General features: G+C 44.6%; 1 protein-coding gene across 1 annotated transcript in view; it reads right to left on the minus strand.

Annotated features, from left to right (window-relative positions):
• Nucleotides 1-14,587, minus strand: part of LOC126191548 (venom dipeptidyl peptidase 4-like) — a 303,127-nt gene that overhangs the window by 167,224 nt on the left and 121,316 nt on the right. Inside the window, exons 8-9 of the mRNA XM_049932457.1 lie at nucleotides 13,410-13,519; nucleotides 4,382-4,517 (exon numbers count right to left, since the gene is read on the minus strand). Of these exons, the coding sequence (XP_049788414.1) occupies nucleotides 4,382-4,517; nucleotides 13,410-13,519 (246 nt within the window). The remainder of the gene's footprint in view (nucleotides 1-4,381; nucleotides 4,518-13,409; nucleotides 13,520-14,587) is intronic.

A 14,587-nucleotide genomic window follows, 5' to 3' on the forward strand; every position in this document is an offset into this window, starting at 1 on the left:
CGAGTAAACATGGCTGGCGCAAGGCTGACATTCGATGAAAGGAAGTCAGTTTTGAAGTGGTATTTTGAGTACGAAAACATTAATGAGGTTCAACGACAATGGCGAAATGAATATGGAACAGAGCCACCGACACGTTTAACGATTCGTCGCATTCGAGACAAATTTGAAGCCGAAGGCTGTGTTAAAGATGTACGCAAACAACGATCTGGACGACGTGTAACAGTAACAAGTCCAGCTAACTCCCGTCGTGTGTTACAACAATTCACTCGCTCACCACAGAAGTCTGTGAGAGTGTGCCCGTGAAACTGGAGTGAGACGCTCAAGTGTTCGACGAATTTTGAAGACAGCAAAGTGGAAGTGCTACATCCCACGATTGCTACACCCATGAACGAGGACGACCCAAATCGTAGAATGTAGTACTGCGAGTGGTTTACTAACATGGTGCGCCACGATGAAGGGTTTGCAGAGATGATTGTGTGGTCTGATGAGGCACAGTTCAAACTCAGTGGTACAGCAAATCGCCACAATTGCATCTATTGGGCCGCCGAAAATCCGAACGTCCATGTAGACAAAGCCGTGAATTTGCCAGGACTAAATGTGTGGTGTTGGTTGTCTTATCAGGGCTTGATTGGGCCATTGTTCTTTGACGGCACAGTTAAAGGTGAGGTGTATCTTCAGAAGCTGCAGACGTCCATTTTACCTGCCATCCGAGACTTGTATGGAGACGGAAGAGTTTACTTTCAACAAGATGGTGCCCCAGCCCACTACCAAAATCATGTTAGGGCGTATCTCGACGAAAATCTACCAGTAAGATGGATAGGCCGTAGAGGTGCTGTGGAGTGTCCGTCACGTTCCCCAAACCTAATTCCTCTGGACTTTTACCTGTGGGGAACACTAAAGGACGTCGTTTGTCGACAAAAGCCACGCACATTGGATGAACTTCGAGAATCCATCGTACATTCATGTGCAAATATCCAACTGAACACGTTGCAGTCAGTAGTTCGTGCTGCAGTTCGGCGGCATCGTTTGTGTGTGGATGTTAATGGTGACCATTTCGAACACCTACAGTGATATCTTTAAGTTTGACTTTAAGCTACACTTTCACCAAAAATGAGACAACTCTGTCAATCAGTTTGCAAGTTGTGGACTTTTAAACCGTGGATACATTTTTTGGATCCCTCCGTATATTCCAAAAGTCTATTTCAATTCAGCGTCCTCGATATGAGTCTGCAATTCAGCGTGGTATTAATTCCTTCCCGGATTACTGGTGTGGTTTGTGCTACTTTCCAGTCCTTAGGTACGTACCTTTAGTCAAGCAACCATATGTGTATGACTGCTAAGAACGAGGCTATTTGATCAGCCACTCTGAAAGGAACGTAATTGGCACACGTTCTAAAGAGGAAGAATTGCTTCACTACACCGAGTACATGTGCTTCTAAGTCCTCATGCTGACAGCAGTTCTTGAGTCGAATTCTGGAATGTTCACTTCGTCTTGTTTGTTGAAGAAATTTCTAAAAGCCATATTTAGTATCTCCGCTTTAGTGGCATTGTCATCGGCAACATTTCCACTGCTATCGCGCGGTGAAGGCATTGATTGTCTTGCCGTTGGTGTACTTTACACACGACCAGAATCTCTTTGTATTTTCTGTCAGATTTCCAGACAGAATTTCGTTGTGGAAACTATGAGTATTAAAAGCATCTCGCACTGAAGTCTTCCCTAAATTTCGAGTTTTCGTAAAACTTCGCCAGTCTTGCAGATATTGGGTCCTCTTAAATCTGACATGCTTTTCTCGTTACTTTCGCAACAATGTTCTGACCTGTTTTCTGTATCATCGGTTCCTCCTCTTATTATTTGCTATAAATTTCTCAACTACCTTCGGTACTATGTCTATGAATTTAAGCCACATCGGGTCTACAACTACATCGTTAGTTCGTTGCCTCTTATGAATGCATCAAGCGAATTTTCATCTCCTTTTTTAAACAGATATATTTTGCTTTTATTTTTGCAGGATATGGATATTACAGTATTCAGTCTCTTATAATCTTGTGTTCACTAATCCTTGTATTAACCATGACGCTCCCATTTGCTCATGCTTATTTGTTACTTAGAGGTCAAGCATATTTTCGCAACCATTTACACTCCAAGTGGGCTCCTTTATTTGCTCAAAACAGTTTTCGGAGCAAGCATTTAGTATAATTTCGTTTTATGCCTACCACAGACTTTAAACGCGTATTTTTGCCAACATGTTGAGTGCAAAATGAAGTCATCTGCATGAGTGGGACACCTATTTGAGATGAAAGGTTTTCTATGAAACTTTAAAGAACTGTATCATCTCAGTCAGGGGGTCGGTAAAAAGGAACCAATTGTTAGTTTGTCACAGCAAATTCAGTTTCAGTACAGGATAAACTACTTCTAACAACAACAAAGACGCCACCACCAACTGTATTTAAACTACCCTTCGCTTTACAAAAATTTCGGGTGAACTTATCTAGTTTTAGCCAGCTTTCAGTACCCGTAACGATTTGAGCCTCGCTGCTTTCTACTAGCGCTTTGAGCAGGATATGGATATTACAGTATTCAGTCTCTTATAATCTTGTGTTCACTAATCCTTGTATTAACCATGACGCTCCCATTTGCTCATGCTTATTTGTTACTTAGAGGTCAAGCATATTTTCGCAACCATTTACACTCCAAGTGGGCTCCTTTATTTGCTCAAAACAGTTTTCGGAGCAAGCATTTAGTATAATTTCGTTTTATGCCTACCACAGACTTTAAACGCGTAATACGCTGACGTATTAACCTCACTGTGGGCAGTAACAGGGATGGCCTGGGTAGTTGACATGCTGGTGATCCCTCAGATCCTCACGTCCCGTCCCCCAAAGTGATATCCATTGGCAACAGTCTCAAGCTGCCTGACGGAAGCCAACACCATCTGAAGCCGTGAGCGAAGGGTAACCAACTCAGCTAGCATCCCAGCACAGCATTCACAGTTGCTATTGATATATGGATATATTGGTTCTTTCCCAACACAGTTACAACAATTTACAACTATAATAACGACTGTTCCAAGCTCTGCCCTCGTCCTGTGTTTGCCCTGTACCTTTTGAGACTGAAGCTCTTTTTTCACTTTCCTGAGACTCTCTAACCTAAAAATCCGTCCAGTTCAGTCCACGCGTCCCCCACTAACCTCACAGCCAGCTCCTGCGTGTAATGAACCCCTAACTTATTAAGCAGAACCTAAAACTCCACAACACTATGTCGCAGTTCGAGGAATCTGCAACCTTCATGGTCGCAGAACCATCTGAGCCTCTGATTCACACCCTTGACTCGGCTCTGTTCCAAAAGTCTGCAATCGGTCCTGCCGATGACGCCAAAGATGGTGACTCCCGCCTTCATCTCGCAAACAAAGCTGGAAGCCTTCACAACTTCAGACAACCACCGGAAATCAGGGCAACCAGAGAGACTCTCATCCGATCTGAAGTGACACATATTCTTAGTACCGACATGAGCCATCACCTGCAGTTGACTGCGCCTTGAGTTCTTCCTGGCTTCCAGAAGGATCCGTGCCACATGTTGGATGACTCCTCTGAGCATCCACACAAAGGATACACTGGACTTGTTCTGCTCCCTGGCATCCATAACTCTAAGGGGCCCCATTACGCGCCTAACATTGCAGCTTCCAACTACCAGCAGTCAACAGAGATCAGAATCTTTATCAGTGGTAGTCACAGGTAGTAACTGGAACCTGTTTGTCAAACGAAGCGAGGAGGCTTTTGGATCGGCCCCTCGAAAATCTTTGACTGCCTGTCACACGTTGAAACAACCTCCCACTCAGCCACAGCTGACGTATTAACCTCACTGTGGGCAGTAACAGGGATGGCCTGGGTAGTTGACATGCTGGTGATCCCTCAGATCCTCACGTCCCGTCCCCCAAAGTGATATCCATTGGCAACAGTCTCAAGCTGCCTGACGGAAGCCAACACCATCTGAAGCCGTGAGCGAAGGGTAACCAACTCAGCTAGCATCCCAGCACAGCATTCACAGTTGCTATTGATACTACAGACGATAAAAGACTAAACTACAAAGACATGCAAGAAATGTTTACGATTAAACTCCAAAAGCATTCAGACAAATTTAAGTGAGTTACACTCTGTTTATGAGCTCACAAAAATAACACACTAACGACCCACAAATATAAATAAGATACTGCGAACATTTCCAGGTAAAAATTTTCTATTAATTGAACACTTAGTACATATTTAAACTAAAATCTATTAGAAGATTCACAGAAGGCGATTAATAAAATGCCATATATTCAAGTTAAATACTTCATTATCTTCTTTTTGCAGACAATAACCAATGATAGAGAGCAGCATTTACCTTCTGTCCACGAAGACGCCCCATCTTTTTGGAAGTATTGTAGCTGACAATCTGGTTGATGTTTTCAACTCTATTTTTCCACGAAGCCATTAAAATGTCGTTGTCGGTCCATACTATATCTTCGAGGTTGTGGTCACTGTAAAAAATCAGTTTTCCATTCAGAGACGCAAACACTCATACGTTTTCTTCGTTATACTAGCCTCTTTGAATATAGCTGTTAGCAGCTGTCAAACTTGGTCTTTTATCATTTAATACGAGGGTCAGTCAGAACGCAAAGCCTCCAAATTTGTCTCTCTTTTAATCCACAAGAAAAATGTCTCAAATATACACAGCACAACGTCACAACCTTTATAGCTAACACGTCAGTTATCTGCATTATTTTGTCTCTTTCGAATGTTACTATTCACGTTTGACAACGGTTAAATTCGCTGCCTCTTTTCTTCAGCGTTTATCACGGGGAATTTTTTTACAGCGTGCAGGTCAAAGAATGCCTGCAAGGGTGAGATGTGGAGCTGGGATACAGCCCTTCTCCTCATTCCAATCCGACCTATGGTCACAAAAGGCCTGTGTTACATACAAATATTGCCTTATTAATAGTCTTCATTGTCAGCCTTGGGCTCGTAATTTCTTTTATTTTTTATGTACAGCAAGAGTGGCAAAAAATAAAATTTTAGTAAAACGTACGTGCTGCCATGCACTAGAAAGCACGTATCGTCACGAACTAAGGCATTTTAATACTTGCATGCGTAGCAACCAGCGTCTATAAATGATTGTACAGCAGCTGCTGATAACATGTATGCAAGAATGATGAATTTGGTCGATATTACTGCGGTAACTGATCTTATAGCATTATTGACCGGGAGACCCGTCTGAGGTTCTTCAGTCGCCTAGCTAAAGTATTTTTTTTATTTGATGACAGTCAGGCGACTTGCACTTCAATGACGATGAAATGATCATGAAGTCAACACAACAGCCAGTCTCCGAACGGATAAAATCTTTGACCCAGTCGGGAATCGAACCCGGACGTCCAGCACTGCAGACAGTCGCACTGATCGCAGTCCACCGAAGAGGTGAGAGGGGTTAATATATTTCGTCGTTCGAACTTCGTGAGGTCACAGCATTCATGAAAAAGTTTTTGAAACGGAGCATAGTAGCCTGCTCTAGAGTGCATCAGAATGCTGGCAAGACTTGCTGCCGCATCCCTGAAACATACATTATGCTCAGCAGCCGACTGTAGTGTCTGTATAACTTCACAGCGACACTGGCCGTGAAGGATCGTAGCCTAGTGACGGAAGGTCCTGGCTGTAAGGAGAACGAGGCAAGTCTTCCCATCAGATATTATAGTGGTTTTCCAACGGCTGGCACTCTCATGCCAAATTACATGAAGATTTTAATCTGCGAACTCGTTGGAAAGTGGTTTTATACGATGCTGACCATTAAGAGACAAGTAACAGAATTTTACTTATTTTCTGTATATAGCACAGCAATGAAGATAGATGATTATACACGGTCCAATCACATTAATGTGAACACCGCCTATGTTCGACGGCAAGGTGCTATAGCCACTCACAGACGTCAGCTGGCAGCACTAGCAGTGGAGGGATGTATAAAGCGTGTTTGGGGGACGCAAAAATAGTGCAATTGTTGAAACTTCCTGGCAGATTAAAACTGTGTGCCGGACCGAAACTCGAACCCGGGACCTTTGCCTTTCGCTGGAAAGTGTTCTACCATCTGAGCTACCTAAGCACGACTCACGCCCCCCTCCTCACAGCTTAACTTCTGCCAGTACCTCGTCTCCTATCTCGTCTCGTACCTAGGAGACGAGGTACTTGTGGTGTCACCGCCAGACACCACACTTGCTAGGTGGTAGCCTTTAAATCGGCCGCGGTCCGTTAGTATACGTCGGACCCGCGGGTCGCCACTATCAGTGATTGCAGACCGAGCGCCGCCACACGGCAGGTCTAGTCTAGAGAGACTCACTAGGACTCGCCCCAGTTGGACAGCCGACTTTGCTAACGATGGTTCACTGTCTACATACGCTCTCTTTTGCAGAGACGACAGTTTAGCATAGCCTTCAGCTACGTCATTTGCTACGACCTAGCAAGGCGCCATATTCAGTTACTATGTCTTCTGAACAGATAATATTGTGAATCATGTACCGTCAAGAGCGACGTTCATCATTAATGGATTAAAGTTAAGTATGAAACTAATTACGTCCGCCTTCTGAATTCTGATTCCTTGTCATGTTCCAGACCTCGCGTCAGTATAGTTCTTCCCTCCTCACGCCAGCCTGCGTGAGCTAAAACGCGTGCATTTCGGCCTCCTCTAGTAACACGGTGTTGGCTCTTCTGCCAACACAACCGTACTGGCTGAAGTTAAGCTTTGAGGAGGGGGCGTGAGTCGTGTTTGGGTAGCTCAGATGGTAGAGCACTTGACCGCGAAAGGCAAAGGTCCCGAGTTCGAGTCTCGGTCCGGCATACAGTTTTAAGCTGCCAGAAACTATCAGCGCACACTGCGCTGCAGAGTGAAAATCTCATTCAGTGCAATTGTTGTCGTAATGCTGCGCGGAAACGGAACGTTTTTCCTGGCGCCCAAAAGGGCGTGATCATTGGCTGTCGGGCCAGGAGTGGAAGCATTTCCGAAAGGGCTAGGTTTGTAAACTGTTTGTGTGCACCTGTGGTGTAAGTATACTGTGTATCGCAAAATAGCGCTATCCAAAACAGGGCTGTGGTAATTGTGGTGCAGCACGGACCATAGATGAGGGGTGAACGACGGCTGCAGAGAGGTGTACGGGCGAATGTGCATGCAGCTGTTGAGCAACGGACCACCCAGATAAGCCAAGGGGTCCCAACAGTGTCTCCTCAACGACCGTTTCGCTAAAGTTGCTGCGTACACTCCTCTGCATTAGTTGCCTGGTTCATGCACGCATGCTCACTGCTGTTCGTCAGCGACGAAGGCTGAAAGTTGGACGCCAGTATAGCAGCTAGACGTCCACTGAGTGGCGATAGGTGGCCTTTCGAGATGAATCACATTTTATGCTCCATCGGACAGGTGGCCGTTGGCATGTACGGCATGAAGCATCTGAAAGCAAACGCCTTTCAACATCGTTCGAAGGGTCCAGGCCGGAGGCGGGAGCTTTATGGTTTGGGAAATGTTTTCGTGGTATTTTTGGGGTGATCTCATCATTCTAGATGGTACAATAGATCAGCACAATTGTGCATCTATCCTTGGGGACCTTGCGCACCCTTATAGGTAGTTTACTTTTCCTCAGCACGATGGCATCTACCAGCAGGACAATGCAACGTGTCACACCGCTCGCAGTGTACGAGTGTGGTTACCGTGTGCTGTTACCGTATTCTTCTGGCCGCCAAAGTCACCGGACTTAAATCCAATCGAGAATATGTGGGACCACCTCGATCGGGCGGTGGCGTCATGGATCCACAACCCAGAAACCTGGCTGGCTATTGCACTGGAATCGCCGTGGTTCCACAACCCTGTCGGTACCTTGAAGAACGTCACTGACTCTCTTTCAGCACGTCTCGCAGCGGCCCGCGTTTCAAAGGCTATTATTCAGGTTTTTGATAGGTAGTCCCATCAATGAGGCGTCTCGCCACGGTTCGCGCGGTTCGCCCCGTCGGAGGTTCGAGTTCTCCCTCGGGCATGGGTGTGTGTGTGTGTGTGTGTGTGTGTGTGTGTGTGTGTGTGTGTGTGTGTGTTGTGCTTAGCGTAAGTCAGTTTAAGTTAGACTCAGTAGTGTGTAAGCCTAGAGACCGATGCCTGAGGCCGGCCGCTGCGGCCGAGCGGTTCTAGGCGCTTCATCCCGGAACCACGCGGCTGATACGGTCGGAGGTTCGAATCCTGCCTCGGGCATGCATGTGTGTGATATCCTTAGGATAGTTAGGTTTAAGTAGTTCTAAGTCTAGGGAACTGATGGCCTCAGATGTTAAGTCCCATAGTGCTTGGAGCCATTTGAACCATTTTTGATGACCTCAGCAGTTTAGTCCCATAGGAACTCACCACCATCATTAATATGACAGGACAATGTATTTGCTTGTGTACAGCACGCCATTTCTGGCAGCAGCAGAGTCTCTAGCTCGGATGGGCATAAAGTCAAATTAAGCTCCAATAAAGAAACGATTGTGGCATTCCATGTAGCTTCAACTCGATGCCAAATTTGATGAGTGGTAGAGGCCGGCGAGTAGTGGCACGACTGTCTCTCCGCAAACCAGAACCAAATGTTTTCCATGGGTGATACATCCGGAGAACTTGCTGGCCAAGGCAATAGTAGAAAGCCCTCTGTATCGAGATAGGCCAGAATAGCACAACCACCATGTGGTCTTGCCTCACCTTGTTGAAAGATAAACATCACGGAGACTTCAAAGCTGTGACACAGCCACCGTCCTAAACACATCATAAACGTAACGGCTTCTGTCCAGATTATCGGCTGTACGAACCAGAGATTCTGTACCAAATGGCAACCCATACCATCACACCAAATGAGGGGTCTGTATGGCAATGATGAATGCAGTCTAAGAACGTTTGCTCCTCTCTGCACTTCTACACGCGGATATGTCTACCACGATGTTGTAAGCAGAAGCGAAGCGCTTCTGAAAAGACGACGTGGTGGTGCTCGTGTGTCCAGTGTCGTGCTTTGGCGCATCATCGCCGGCGCAGATCTCCCTGCTGCCACGCCAAGTCAATCTTCAACAATAGTCGCCATGCTGAGAGTCCGTGATGCTACATATGTCGTATCGTTTGTATGGACACTTGTCCAGCTATTTTCTGAATCAAAGTAGATGATGCGGGTATACAAAGTGAACAGCCAAGTGAACAATACGACTGTCCTCTCGGGCTCTAGTCGCAGGAGTCATCGAGGTCCTGCACAGCGTTGAGTATGGCCCTCCTGAACCCATCAATTCCATATTCACACGGCAGTCATGGGATCCCGATCAATGTAAGCGACAGTATCACGAAATGAAAAACCACAGTCTCGGAAGGTCACAACCTTCCACTGTCGAATTTCTAGACGTACTACACTGAAGCGCCAAAGAAACTGGCATAGACATGCGTATTCAAATACACAGATACATGGCGCTGGGGTCGGCACCGTCTATATAAGACAACAAGTGTCTGGCGCAGTTGTTAGATCGGTTACTGCTGCTATAATGACAGTTTATCAAGATTTAGGTGAGTTTGAACGTGGTGTTACAGTCGGCGCACGAGCGATGGGACACAGCATCTCCGAGGCAGTATGACCATTTCACGAGTGTACCATGAATATCAATAATTCGGTCAAATATCAAATCCCCGGCATCGCTTCAGCCGGAAAAAGATCCTGCAAGAACGGGACAGACGATGACTAAAGAGATGTGACAGAGGTGCAAGCCCTCCGCAAATTGCTGCAGATTTCAATGCTGGGACATCAATAAGTGTCAGCATACGAATCATTCAACTAAACATTATCGATATGCGCTTTTGGAGCCAACGGCCCACTCGTGTACCCGTGATGATTGCGCGACAAATGGCTCTGAGCGCTATGGGACTTGACTGCTGAGGTCATCAGGCCCCTAGGCTTAGAACTAATTAAACCAAACTAACCTAAGGACATCACACACATCCATGCCCGAGGCAGGATTCGAACTTGCGACCATAGCGGTCTTGCGGTTCCAGACTGCAGCGCCTAGAACCGCTCGGCCACCGTGGCCGGCGATTGCGCGACACAAAGCTTTATGCCTCGCCTGGGCCTGTCAACACCGACGTTGGACTGTTGATGACTGAAACTTGTTGCCTGGTCGGACGAGTCTCGTTACAAATTGTATCGAGGCGTATGGACGTGTAAGGGTGCGGAGAAAACCTCATGAATCCGTGGACCCTGCATGTAAGCAGGGGCTGTTCAAGCTGATGGGGGCTCTGTAATGGTGTGGGGCGTGTGCAGTTGGATACCCTTGATATGTCTAGATACGACTCTGACAGGTGACACGCATGTAAGCATACTACACCCATTCATGTCCATTGTGCGTTTCGAAGGACTTGGGAAATTCCAGCAGGACAATATGACATCCCACACGTCCAAAATTGCTACATAGCGGCTCCAGGGACACTCTTCTGAGTTTAAACACTTCCGTTGTCCACTAAACTCCCCAGACATGAACATTACTGTGAAAATTTAGGATGCTTTGCAACATGCTGTTCAGAAGAGATCTCCACCCCCTCGTAGTCTTACTGATTTATGAACAGTACTGCAGGATTCATGGTGTCAGTTCCCTCCAGCATTACTTCAGACATTAGTCCAGTCCATGCCACGTCGTGTTGCGGCACTTCTGCGTGCTCGCGGAGGCCCTACACGATATTAGGCAGAGGTACTAGTTTCTTTGGCTCTTCAGTGTATATTACTTTTGTTACACGAGCTACAGTATAATCTTTTTGCAAACAACGAACACTCAAATGCGATCCCTGAATGGGAAACCCACTGCTTTATCTTTTATTATAACCCGTGTCTCTCCTAAGAGTCGTCAGGCGTATTTTGTTTGGTGTTTCGGCAAGCATTTGCATTTTCGTTTTTGCGTTGTGTACCTATATTCAGCAAAAACAATTACCCCTCGTGACCTCTTTCATACGACATCTAGTGTCAACAGAAAGCTACGGTTTGATTCCCATTAAAAACGAAATTATTTTAAATCGAAATTTTACATGGGTATTCGATAGAGTGCTCCCACATTATTCTAATCCGATATATTTGTTTTAGCAATATATATTAACAGGGGCAGTAAAACACAAGGTATAAAAAGAAATTCAGCAGCGATTCAGTAGGGCTGCACGCTTGGCGGTAGCAGTCAGCGCGGATAAGCACAGTGCTATCGCTGCTGGAGTAAGCCCTACTGGTTATTTATCGACCTTTACTGCCCTGTTAATACATATCGATAAAATAATTATCGCAATGGATTAATCTGGGACCTCTCTATCGACTGAGCAAGTAAAATTTCGGTTTGAAAATCATTTTGCCGGCCGGGGTGACCGAGCGGTTCTAGGCGCTACAGTCTGGAACCGTGCGAGCGCTACGGTATCAGGTTGGAATCCTGCCTCGGGCATGGATGTGTGTGATGTCCTTAGGTTAGTTAGGTATAAGTAGATCTAAGTTCTAGGGGACTAATGACTTCAGAAGTTAAGTCCCATAGTGCTCAGAGCCATTTGAACCTTTTTTTTTTTAATCATTTTGCTGGTAACTAGAAACGAACCGACGTTCTCATCAACACTGGTCGTCCTATGAAAGACGTGATGAGGGGTACTTGTTTGAGCTGACCCAGCTTCGCAATTCACAAACGAAATTGCAAATATCTGCTGAAACGCCAGAGAAAATGCACCTGACGACTCTTAGGAGAGACCCCTGCGTACTGAATGTAGATGGCGTCGCTCTTACCGACTTTTCGTAGTTGCACTGAAATGCCCATCATTTACTTATCCAACCACATACTACACTCAATGCCAAATTGACATATGTTGCATGTCATCTTCGTGGTGTTAAAATTTTAAGACCTACAGAATATCTCGTTGAGATCGCTGATGAATTACAAACAACTGACTGCTCGTTTTCCAAGAGATACACCATGACTACATATTGTGTAATTACTGCAGCCATTGGAAAAACAGTCAGATTGTGCCACCTTTGATGAAACAAGAGCCTGTTCAGCCAACTACAATTTTGTCCAAACTGTGTGATGATTACAACAAAAGCGCCAGAAATAATTTGGATAACTTGGATAAAGCTTTCCATGAATTACTTTCCTGCTGCACATTATATCGACATTTTGTCTGATCAAAAAATGAACTTTATTGCTGGAGTCACATTCAGAGTATCGTTAAACTGTGAAGAAGAATGCCTCGTCAAGTGTAAGACCTGGCATCCTGGCACTAATGTTAACAGACTATTAGAATAAAGAAAATGATTTTACTGAAGGCGATAATGTTTACCCAAGATTTCTGAATAGAAGTTGAGTCCTGTCTTATTACAGCATACAAACATGGCCCGACTGTTTCATTCGGTACAACCACCTCCCTTGGAGTGAACTGTATCCCATTCCACCCTGATGATGCAGCAGCTCTTCCTTCATGGACTTTTTGGAGTGAAAATGTCGCTTTCGTGACAGCTGTCCACAATTGAGGGATGTTTGTAAGTGAATGAGCAAATGAAGTGAACCATGTGCTCAAGAACAGAAGCATTGAACTCTATCGTACCACTGTAATTCTTATTCTGATGTGACCAGAGCACATCTAAGCTTACCGCGATCAGAACTGTACAGAATATTGTAACTGCTCTGCAAAGTGAACATTTCTGTTTTGACTGACAGATACGTTTCTGACTTCCAGCCAAAATAAAAGTTTTATGCTCCTTTGTGGATAATAATTCAGTTGATGTCATTTATCATCCTTGTAAATTATTTCCTTGGTTTTCAGTTAAATAAAATAAAATAAGTAGCTAGCTTGAACAAATATTCTACCTTAACATAGACGATTACTTACAATGGCCAAATAATAGTGACCAAAGTCTTCCTGTGACCTTGACTGGTGAAATAAGGCTATTAGGTCTGCATTTTTACTTTCAAAGGGAATGATTCTCGACTCGATAACAGTAGCTCTTTATAAGAAAACTTCAGTGATACATAATTCTCCTATATTTGGCAATAAATCATGGAGTAGAAATAGTTTTATGATTGTTGTTCTTTTGCAACATTGAATGAAATCCTTATGAAAACTGATTTAAGGACACGAAATGTAAAACAAAGGAAGTGTCCGAAAACTTAGGACGTCAATGAAAATGCAGTCGACAGTTTGCACATTTCTTTCATCCCTCTCTCTTACAGAATCACAGTGGTGTCTTAATTACAGGTATAAATCATAAGAGTTGTGGAATAAAAAATGCGAGGTTGTTCAGGGTTTCGTCGTTACGGCCGATCGGCTTCCGAGAGTTACAGTGGCTGTGTGACCATGAAATGTATTAACTAACAGTTGAACATAAAAAGGAGTTACTTACTGTCCGACGACGTCTGTTGGTGCCAACAGCTCTTGGAAGGCAACTGGGGTCGATCTGTCGGACGGCAAAGTGGCGACCCTGAGATGAACAGTGGCTACGGGCGTCCCTGGCTGGAACATCCATATTGTTTATGTCAGACGTACAGGAAATGTACGCAATTAATATATGACTAACTTAGCGCCCGCTGCTTCGCTCGCTTAGACTATTATGGCCTGCGAAGATTTTTTGTTTTTATTTAATCGAATTTTTATGTTCACAAATTGCAACACCTTCTAAGCTTTTCGCGCTAATTAAGGCCATATAAGCATGATCTTCCCCGAATGTACTTCTGACCAAAAGGGTATTCTGGTAGGTGCAGTCGAAAGTTTTAGTTAACCATGCCTTTTGGGTCCTTCTGGAGATATTTCCATAGCGACTTTCACCTCCTAACAAATATTTCTTAACATCTAACCGAGAAGTAAAATATCAGCTTTCTTAAATTTAGCCGCAATATTTTTTAATGTAACAGACGTTTTCTTGAAAAATTTTCATTCCCTATTGCACTCCCTTCGGGACTGAATTCCCAGAAACGCTAAAACACGTATTTTTTGTTTTTTTTTGTTTCTAGAGTCAAATACCAGTTATCATATATGTAGGCTTAAAAATCTTTTAGTAGTTCCTCAGTATATTTACTTTCAAAAAAGCTTTCGCCCACTGTTTTACCCCCTTAGTGGTCGAATTTCCAAAAATTGTGACACAATTATTTTTTATTTTCTCTCTGAGAAGCAAAATACCAGTTTTCATAGTTCTATCTTCAAAGTTCCCTTAATAGCGACATACTTTCAAAAAGCCTTTCATCCCCTATTTCACCCCCTTAGGTGTGGAATTTCAGCCAGTTACTTCTTAAATGAAGCCTACTGTACGAGGTGCATTCAAGTTCTAAGGCCTCCGATTTTTTTTCTGATTAACTACTCACCCGAAATCGATGAAACTGGCGTTACTTCTCGACGTAATCGCCCTGCAGACGTACACATTTTTCACAACGCTGACGCCATGATTCCATGGCAGCGGCGAAGGCTTCTTTAGGAGTCTGTTTTGACCACTGGAAAATCGCTGAGGCAATAGCAGCACGGCTGGTGAATGTGCGGCCACGGAGAGTGTCTTTCATTGTTGGAAAAAGCTAAAAGTTACTAGGAGCC

Source organism: Schistocerca cancellata, chromosome 6 (genome assembly GCF_023864275.1).
Source record: "Schistocerca cancellata isolate TAMUIC-IGC-003103 chromosome 6, iqSchCanc2.1, whole genome shotgun sequence".
NCBI classification, from domain to species: Eukaryota; Metazoa; Arthropoda; class Insecta; order Orthoptera; family Acrididae; genus Schistocerca; species Schistocerca cancellata.